The sequence below is a fragment of the Pholis gunnellus genome (genome assembly GCF_910591455.1).
Source record: "Pholis gunnellus genome assembly, chromosome: 4".
Lineage (NCBI taxonomy): Eukaryota > Metazoa > Chordata > Actinopteri > Perciformes > Pholidae > Pholis > Pholis gunnellus.
In genome coordinates, this window is record NC_136530.1 from 19071819 (window position 1) to 19081716 (window position 9898).

The window sequence follows — 9898 nt, forward strand, 5'->3', positions numbered from 1 at the left end:
AAAAACACAACTAATCGAGTGTGACCGTTGCATTTTACATCCTCTATCTTACTCTGCACAGGAAGCACCTCTGCAAAAAAGGCCAAAGGAGGTCAAAGGAGGTCCCGCTGACGCAGCACCAGTCAGAGCGGGCGTCAGTCGCCTCACTGATTCATTCATTGTCAAAAGTGGTCAATTCGCCTGCGTACACAGACTAGTCATCCAGTGCAAACACACGAGAGGGTCATTGTCATTAAGGCTGGTCATGTTTATTCTTCTTCTCCTTGTTACACAGTCCTCAGGTGTGACGTGCTCAGTGTTTCGATCCTCCCGTGACAGGACTGAGTCACAGTTTGCGGCTGGATCGAGTGACGACGGCGAGGTGCGAGGCCTCTGTAGGTGTCCGTGTGGCGTGCGGCAGACCATCCTTCCTTCTTTTTTGTCGGTCCTTCCTTCTGAAGGAGCTCAAACATTCCAGTTATGAGTTTTATGTCCTTTCTCTCTCTCCCTCTCTCCCTCTCCCTCTCTCCCTCTCTCCCTCTCTCCCCCCGACTGCGCTTTCATCCCTTCGTGGCGTCTGCTGCAAGGTTTTCCAGGAGAGTTCTATAAATGTCTGAGCGGAGGAACCGCGGGTACGAGTCTCTTTCCATCAGCCCATAAACTATCTTCTGAGCGTCGTCAAAGCAGTGCATGGTGGGAGTCTTCACGTTCCTTTTGATCTGCTCTCGGGTGTGATAGTCAATGTTGATCTGGAATGAGGCAGATAGGTAGGAACGAGGGGATTTAAGCCAAGAGCAAGACATGTTAAACTCAACATGTCAGCAGGCACTTTTCTGATATAATCTGATACAATGGTATGTATTAAGGAAGTGCATGTAAGGGGGTCTGTGCATGAATGTGTGGATATTTTCTAAATTGGATTTACCTCTTTAGGAGATTCTGCTTTGATAAACTGCTCATAAATCTTCTTGGCTCTTGAGGACATTCTGAATGAAGACTTGATCTTCTTGTAGTCCTCACAAGTGAGCCAGAACTCAATATTCTCATCGCTGTATTCTGATTTCAGAAAGTTGCGAAAAGTGGCCAACCCATCTGAGGAAAGCACAGAACACGCAGCCAGGGTGAGGCACAGATCAGAACACCCAGAAAAAGAAAACAACTCATTCTAATTAACATCATTTACTGTTCTAGCGGTATTCTCAAACTCAGAGGAAAAGCAACCTACATTTAGACTCGAGAAGCCTTTCCAGTGACTGTGACCATTGTTGGGTATCTTCTAAACTTAGCCTGCTGGGAGAGAATGCAAGTTAGATTACTCAAACAAAATCAAATTTGGGCAAAATAAAGCCTGGGTGAACTGTGAGGGGGCTGCAAGGACACAGAAGCAGTCTCACCAAGAAAGCATAGCAGATGTCATTATCAAATTTGTACAGCAATGTCAAACCATGGGATATGTTGGCGTGCGTGCGTGCTGTGCCAAAGCAAACATGGAGTCTCTAGTTCATTTGAATCCTTTCATGATGCCATAGATGGAAATGATGGGAGCGGGCTGGCTATTTTAAAACTGAAATGTATGCAAAACACTCCATAAGTCCCCTTACCTCTCAGAGCTTGACGAGTGTGAGAACATGCACTGGAGTCGGCACATAAAGTTCTTTCCGCTGTGTAGAGATAAGAAATACGTCAATACATCCCTATTGGATTTACTGCTGTTAAATTAGTTTCCAGTGGATCCGTCAAAGCATGTTGGGCATGTTAGTAATTAGAATGGGGCATGTGGTGTATTAAAGTTAGATGAGATTATTAACTTAAGCTATTTTCAGGAGATACCATGAAGCACCCTTAATATTCCTAAGTGTGCTCTTGTGTCTGAAAGGTTTGGTGTGAGAACCAAATGAAACAAGTATTTCACTTTGCAAAAGCATTTTGCAAAGTGAAAATGCAATAGAAAAAGCAATAGATCGAACCCCAAGTCAGCATATTTACTGGAAACCACCCCAGCTCGGCGTTAAGATGAACGTTTCACTCACATGTTCTTGTTTCTCTTCCTGTCATCTTGGTCCATGATGAAGTGTTGTGTGTTGGGTGGTTCGACGATTAGGCTGGGCATTGTCTTGTTAAGTCCACCCTCTCAGGCTCTCGGTCCTGGTCATGCTGCGGCTGAGAGACACTTAGGAGGGTTCCCCCTGCGACGCGGGTTTTTATACCAAGGTTTCCTGTTGCTACGGACCGGGGCTTCTAGGATACATCAGCAGCTTAGCCCAGGCTGAAGAGGAAGCACCCCTTTTTCCTTTTCCTCCTCCTCCTCTTCCTCCTCCTCCTCTCCTCCTACCTCACTGTTAGAAACGACACATACTCACACTGTACTGCATGTTTGCCTCCCCCCCCCTCTTGTCTTACTGCCTATTATGTCTCTCTGCTTTCCTTTCCTGCAGATCCTTCCCTCCTTCTGACTGGATTAGCCAAACAGACAGAGCATGCTGTGTTCACATTATTTTTAGTCCGGCAGAACAGATGCAAATGACAGTAACATTGTGCTGTGATAGGCAAATTGTGACCTTCGCACACAGTGTGTTTTGGTAGTCCTCTGAAACGGAACTGAAAAGGGAAGCCGATTGAAAACAAATGGAAGGATTGCTTCTCTGTCTCGAACATGGGAGTTCATGTCCGTTTTGACAAAAACACCAACTTTAACATTTACTGAACCCTCGAACGGAAATTCAAAAACGTGGCGTAAATTCATGCAACACGAGGGTACAGTCGTATGCGTGAAAGAGGAAATTGCATATTGATTGCAACAGATGGACTTGACGACAGGAAGTCCCAAAACATTGTCAGAACGTCACATCGTGGCCACACTCTTGTTTCAGCCACAAAGTTACTGGCAAAACCTTCCTACATGGTTAAAACGGTAGACAGAAATCCAAATATGGAGGGCAAAACATGCACATCTGTGTGCATTTTTATTTGAATATATGTATAGTATATAAATAGTCATATATTTATGAGAAATAAATATGCTCAGAAGTATTGAAAGGCTTTTAAAACCCTCAAAAGGGAGGACATGTTGCCAACCCTCACATTGACATTTAGACTCATTTCACTTTGACATAAGGAAAGGGATGGCCGACAAAGTCAACTACTGCAATAATGAACATGGATCCCGATGCCAATGTCAACACAGACTCACTCACATTTGACAGACCACAGCCTTTTACATCTGAGTCTGTTAGTTCTTCAACAGACAGGAGTGAAGAGAAATAACCAGCCTTGGCCAAAAATGTAGTTGTGGTGTGAGAACTTGTAGTGGACTGGATAGTTTCTTGGCGATTGACTAGCATTAGCTGAAATTAGCGTTTGTAGCACTGACCCTTGACCTTATATGTTTCCTTCAAATCAGCGCAGCTCCTTTGACATATTTTGTCTGGTGTTGAAAGTAGAGGCTGCTGCAGATGATTGAAACTGAAGAAAGAGTTGTGGGAATATATTTACCGTATATATTAATTTAAAAGGAGAGGGCATGCTTTAACCAAACTTGTATAAAGTGCTGTCCAGCCACGTCTACATGGCATTTCTGAATGGCCACACCCACACTGCTCTCACGAAGAGCGACGAGACGCGATAATCGGCCACATTTTTAAAACGACACACTTTCTGACAGTCTCTCCTCGCAGGCATTCAAAGTATTGCACTTCGTTTTGGACACGAAAAGTGACGGAGGTAGATGTGTGAGGAATTTAAAGAAAGCTTGAGAGAAAAGTTCAAACCGAGACGACTTTCACACTTCCAGACTCCGAGCTAATGTCAAATAGTCAGTTTCAGAAAGTCAAAGAAATTGTCCAAAGCGGTCAATCCATGCTGACTTTGATTGCTGACTCCTTAAGCTGGAAACACTGTTCTTTTCCATTAATGTATCATGATGAGGATTAAAGTTAGCTTTGAGTTAGGTGATGGATATAGGCAGCGCAGATCACCATTGAGCCTACATGGCGCCCAGTAGTGATGACTCACAACCCGTACGTTGGTTGGGTTCGGATAAGTTTACCTGGGCAAGTATTAACTTCGAGAAACATTGCAGGAAGTAGTCCATCTTCCACCTTCTCTTCCCCTCCATCACTCTCTCTCTCAAACACACACACAGCGGCACGGCACACACACACACACTTGGTGTGCTTAGTCCTTGTGTCTGTCCTTGGCCCAGTCCTGACAATTGTGCCACTAATGCATAAAGATAAAAAGGTAAAACTCACATTTGTGCAGGTTGGGGGTGGTGCGGATTGACTCTCATAACGGGTCCAGTGAGTGCGGGTTTTAAAATATCCTGACCTGTCCACCAAAAATCGATATTTTGATAGTTTTGTTGGCCTGACTAGAAGCCTGAGAATCCAAAGCTGTGCTGCTAGCTTTTAGTTTCATTCAACTCAGGAGTATCACATAATACTTCTCCACCAGAGGTTCAGTCTCTTGGTGCAAAGATCTGGTATAAAGCTGCCGGGGTAAGTTGAGTGTTATAGACATGTCTCCTCGCTCCACGCTAAGCTCTGGCTAGAAGTGGGAAGTGGGAGTCACACCATCTGCCTCTGTTTTCACATTGGACAAATGTACACTTTCATGTCAGATGCATTATTCAGCTCATCCTTAACACAGCAAGTTATCGTAAAGTTTCCAAAATAAATGTCATTTCTTTTACCCAAAGAGTTACTTAACTTGACAAACAGCAGTTTAATTTCCCTGTGAATACAAGTTACAATAGGGAGCAGAGTCTGAAAGGAAAGAAATAGGATTCAGACGGTAATTAAAAATACCTCACAGGAGTTCTGCGATATCATAAACCTGACTGAATGCGCCTGTTATTTTAGCCTATTACCAGCTGCTCCTGCTCACCATCTGATGCCCCAGGCTATTCTGTTACAATCTGCCCTTCGGCTCGGCTTCCTCGATGCTACTCTCCCTCTTTTGCCCAAACACGGGTCTTAGTACTGAAGCGTTACGAAGAATCAACAAACACAGTGAACAGAGAGCTTTCCCTTTTTATTTTATCGTGTACACAGTAACAGGTATAATGAGGAACAAAGCAGTTAACGTCATTAGCCTGTGGCATCCAGATCTGCTAGTGAAGTCCCCCAAGTGTGTCTTGTCTTGACACCGTGCCATCGACAATACTCACTTCCTTTTCGCTACCATGGTAACTGTGCCGGGCTGTGAGAAAACAGTGACAGATTGTGTGTGAAGCGCCATGTGATGCGACATGAAGATGTGAGACCTTTGTCATTCATCAGGAACAACCCCTGACATCCCAGTGTACTCAGAGTCACTGACGTTTGGCATCGAAATAACTCACGAAGCTGTTTATTGTGATACTTACAAATAGTTTTAGGAAAAAAAAAAGATTTTCATATACTGCTTAAACAGCAGATACTTGTTAGGGCGTTTTGTTTAAAAACTGATCTGACACATCACAATACTGACTGTATCAGCGAATTGCCTGCTCTTGCAATACAATGTCCGCTCATTGCAACTATAGAATCGTTAAACTTTTTCATCATAGTAAAGATGTTTTATACATAAAATGTGACTAAAACTCCTCCTAATACTTCCTCTTCCTCCACACTTTTAAACTTTTGAATAACAGCATGCAGTGCTTTCTTATGCTCCAAATATATCTATCTATATTTCGCGAAAGTCTGGAGTCATGCAGCGAGGGGTTTATTTTGGGGCACAAAATGAACAATTCATATTTAAATGTTATTTTTGCTCCATGCCATTCATTACACCTGGATAGACAAACCAAGCTTCACTCATAAGACATCAATCTTGAATCTGAAATATATTCTCCGCTTTTATTTGAACAATATCATCTTCTCCCAAAGTACACTTCTTATTTCTCGCAGCAAAGCATTTGTGTATCTCTGCCATCATTGTCTGTGGGCGATGAGGTTATTCCCCTAACAAGGCAGCACATCCAGCCTGATCTGTTACGCATCAGGTTGTCTGATGACTCCAGTGTTGTCGTTTAAGCCCCCCGGGTTATTATTAGCTGCCTCAGTACTCCTTTTTAAGGCACAATTCTTAAGAATAAGGCCATTTACAGAACAGAGCGAGATCAAGGGTTACCGCGGGGTTACTTTTTTCCAGTTTGGTAAACCCTTTTGCTGGTGTGTTGAGTCATCGCTGCACCTAATTAAAGGATATATCAGACATGTGACCAAAGACAGAATCTCCTTGCTGGGTGAGCTGTGGAAACTGTTTTTCTTTGACTCATGCTCATCCCCAGTCCAGTTAGATTGAAGTCAGATGAATTTATATCTTTGTCTCAAACGTCTGACGACATGGAAAGTAGTCATAATAGTAAGAATAGTTATAGATGTTGAGTGACAACTACTCATCTCATGAAATGTATCCAAAGATGGTCAAGAAGTCATGACTTTGTAAAATGCACAATAATGAGACACCAGGTCATTTACATTGTACATGTCAGAAACCATTTATTTAGCATTTATCATGCTGTACTCTGCACCTTAACTCCTTGAGACTTTTCGTCAACACATACAGTATTTCAAACGACGCCAAACTCTGCACAATCATCTAAAGTACTGACTCGTACCAACAGCATTCGTTCCTCCCTACGTACATATAGTTTTCCTCCTCACTCACATTACTTTTCCTGCTTTATCATCTTCCATAACATTTCATCAAAACATAATCTTACCATCATATAAAAAGTTTAAATTGCACATGGTTGAAAACATTTAACACAAAGAGACATTCTGCCAAAGAGTGGTTTTGATCCAAGCTTCTTATACAGTGTGAAATAACTTTTCCATTCAGCCAAATGGCAAGAAAAGACAAAACGTGGCGATTTAGAAAAGCAGTTTTGATGCTATGTTCTGAGCTAAATGTACCAACGAGTCCTGGATTTGTACTTTAGACTCAGGTAGGCATCGGAGTTGAGAAATCGGGGCCAAGAGTCTCTTTCCATCAGCAGGTAAACGTGTTTCTGGGCCTCATCGAAGCAGGAGAGGCTCGGCTTCTCCAAAGACTTCTTGATCTTCTCTTTAATGTGGTGATCAACATTGATCTAGAGAAGAAACAAAGAGAAAACGCTAAATTGTGTTGAATACAGTGGGATTTGCACCGAATCTATCCCCCAAATAACTGTGCTGCACTTCAACAATGTGATTCAAACCACTAGAAAACAAGACCCTCCAAACTAGTATTTTTTAACAGGGGCGGCACTATCCCCCAGGGGGCGACCAGAGAACGCCGAGAGGCACTGGAAGCTATATTTTTAAAAAGGGGGGCCTTAAAGTTTTTCTCATCCAGAGACCAGAGTCCAGCAGCGTATCATGGCAGGTCTTGAAATAATCACAAAATGTGTTGATGACGGTTTGACGGGATACTACCGTAGCAGCAGAGCGCAGAGTAGTAACATAATGCACCGCAGACTATATAGAGCAGGACGTTTTCTTCTTGAACTATTATGGCTTTATTCTTGTAATATGTGGGATATGTTTTGAATGTGCAGAAAGTCACACATAAACAATCTGCTTTTTAAGTCCAGGGGTTTGTACATTCATTAATGTATCATTGGGGTAAATGGGTGCCACATGCACATTTAAATGAGTTACTTCCAAAAATTAAAGAAACAAAAGCAGATAGAGGTGTAATCCATGCTCAGCAGGGATAAAATATGAGAGCCTTACTGCATTTATATTCTACTTTATTTTGAATTGTCGCCTGCTGTTTACATTTTGTGTTTGCCTTAACATACATAAAGACAATTGCTCATACAGAAAGACATTACCACTATAAATTGTTGCATAATAATTCACCAGAATTCAGGACATTAAGTGTTATCTTCCCTAACTTTTTTTTTGTTTGCCCTGGTGTTTTGTCAAAATTGGCTTTGCTTCCTGACTGTATGTGTACAAATAATGACTACAATAGCTTTTTACCCTTTCCTTCTGTCCTCATGAAAACCCAATATGTAGGACAGTTTTGAAGTGGTAACAATTCCCTTTGCTACAAACTGGACTTTTGACATTTGACAAAGGTGACATTACAGACAGGTCTGTCTCCGTGTCAGACCTCTGAAGACAGTTGCAGTCAGCTAAAGACACAGTCTGCCTGTGTGGGCGTGTTTATCTTGTGTGGATATAAATCTGATTACAGAGTCAAATTGTAGTGACTCCTTTTTTTGGGGGACAAATTGGGGACAATTGCACGTCCTCATAACATAAATCAATACATTTAAAGGTTAAGACTTACAAAAGTCATGAAAACCCAATTGTGTGTGTGTTTGTAAAGACGTGTAGTAGTGCAGTACTTCACTGTGAATGAGCATAGAACTATGTGCAACATATTCACTCTTTGATAAGGGCGTTCTCCTTTTTTCTACTGGATTCAGATTTGATCAAATGCTATGAACAAAGCCCCACCCCGGAGAATGCATCTTCTCCTCAGTGACCAACACTCGCAGTAAAAGTTGTGACATTTAGTAGACGCAATGATACTTTCCCCTGTTCTGTAATACACATGTGGGTTTTTGTAGTGTATATTTAGGTCTTTATTTATCATATTTAAGTGTGCTAAAGGTGAAGAATAGATTACAGTGTATTTTTTATCATCTGCTGGCTATTCATCCAGCTCTGTCTCTTTCAACCATTAACCATCTACCCTGGTATCACTGACCTCTCTGGAGGCCATAGGCTGGATGAACTCCTGGTAGATCCCCTCTGCTTTCCAGTGAAGGTCTTGCGGTGAAGCAGTTGACTTAAAGTCTTCACATGCGAGCCAGAACTCAACGTTTTCTTCGCTGAACTCAGACTGCAGGAAGCTGCGGAATGCTGCTAAATATTCTGTAAAGAGGAAGACATTTAAATGATTCACTGTTTAAATATCATTAGAAAGGTTTATGAGGCTAAATTTTGTTTTCGAACAGAGATTAATGTTCATCATTTAATTTTTTGGTATTGTATTATCTAATGCGTTACTTTTATCATGTAGCATTTTGTCCATAGTCGGTTGGAGTTTATGATCAGTCTGCCAACTGTAATAAAGAGATATTTCAGAGTTAATTTTCATCGTAATGAACAGCCGGAATATAAAGATATCTATAATAGTGTCACGTACACTACCTGAGTTTTGAAGGATATGTCTCATCATTTATTCTCTGTCGTTTACGCCCACTTCGATTCATAAGAACAATATCAATTCTGCAAAACAAATGAAGTTAAACTTTTACAGTGTAAAAAAAAAGTAAGCCTGTCCAGCTCGCTCAAACCATTACTCGCTCTTGCTTACCTTCTGGGCTGCTTCACATGTTGCATCAGCTCCTTAATTTCATAGAAACGAATCCTTGAAAAACGAAATTTTGGCATTTTCACATTCCTGGAAATGTCCTGTAAGGAGTTACAGTAGTCTGTTATGTTGTCTCTAAACAGCACTGTTCCCTACATGCCTTTCACCTCGCAGGGAAGGTGTGATACCTGTGACGCTGCAGGGCCTGCTGGTGCACGTATCTAAATTCCTTTGGGTGAGCATACAGATGACTGAAGCTGCTTCAGTTACTGTTGTCTCTGACTCGCAGCTGTAAAATTCCAGTTTGTGATTGTACCATGTACGTGATGTGTCTAGATGCACTGAGACACACTGAGCCCAGAGGTGGACAGGGGTCTGAAAACATGGCGTTAATAAAGGGTGGGTATGTCCATCCATAAACCGTGAGACAAAACACATTTCTGAACTGTTTTGTCAAACCATTTCTACTGAGGCAGCTATTCTTTGAATATCTTCAATTGTAGGTAACAATATAGAATTTGAAGCCGTTCCTTACATTTTCAGGTATTTATTAATTCACTAAATAGATATTTGTCTTATAACATGGGTACACGTATATCAGCACGTCCCACTAATTCAA

At 41.8% G+C, this 9898-nt stretch overlaps 1 protein-coding gene across 1 annotated transcript; it reads right to left on the reverse strand.

Annotated features, from left to right (window-relative positions):
• Nucleotides 1-539: 539 nt before the first annotated feature.
• LOC306694897 (uncharacterized protein) lies at nucleotides 540-9444 on the reverse strand (the record flags this gene model as incomplete). The annotated part of the gene is made up of 10 exons (XM_079157942.1): nucleotides 9283-9444; nucleotides 9117-9194; nucleotides 8973-9028; nucleotides 8671-8837; nucleotides 6873-7057; nucleotides 2010-2081; nucleotides 1581-1640; nucleotides 1205-1269; nucleotides 905-1071; nucleotides 540-728 (listed from the first exon to the last, which is right to left on the reverse strand). Exons 1-10 carry the CDS (start codon nucleotides 9357-9359, stop codon nucleotides 540-542), a joined length of 1116 nt encoding a protein of 371 aa, XP_079014068.1. The 5' UTR covers nucleotides 9360-9444.
• Between the last annotated feature and the right edge of the window lie 454 nt (nucleotides 9445-9898).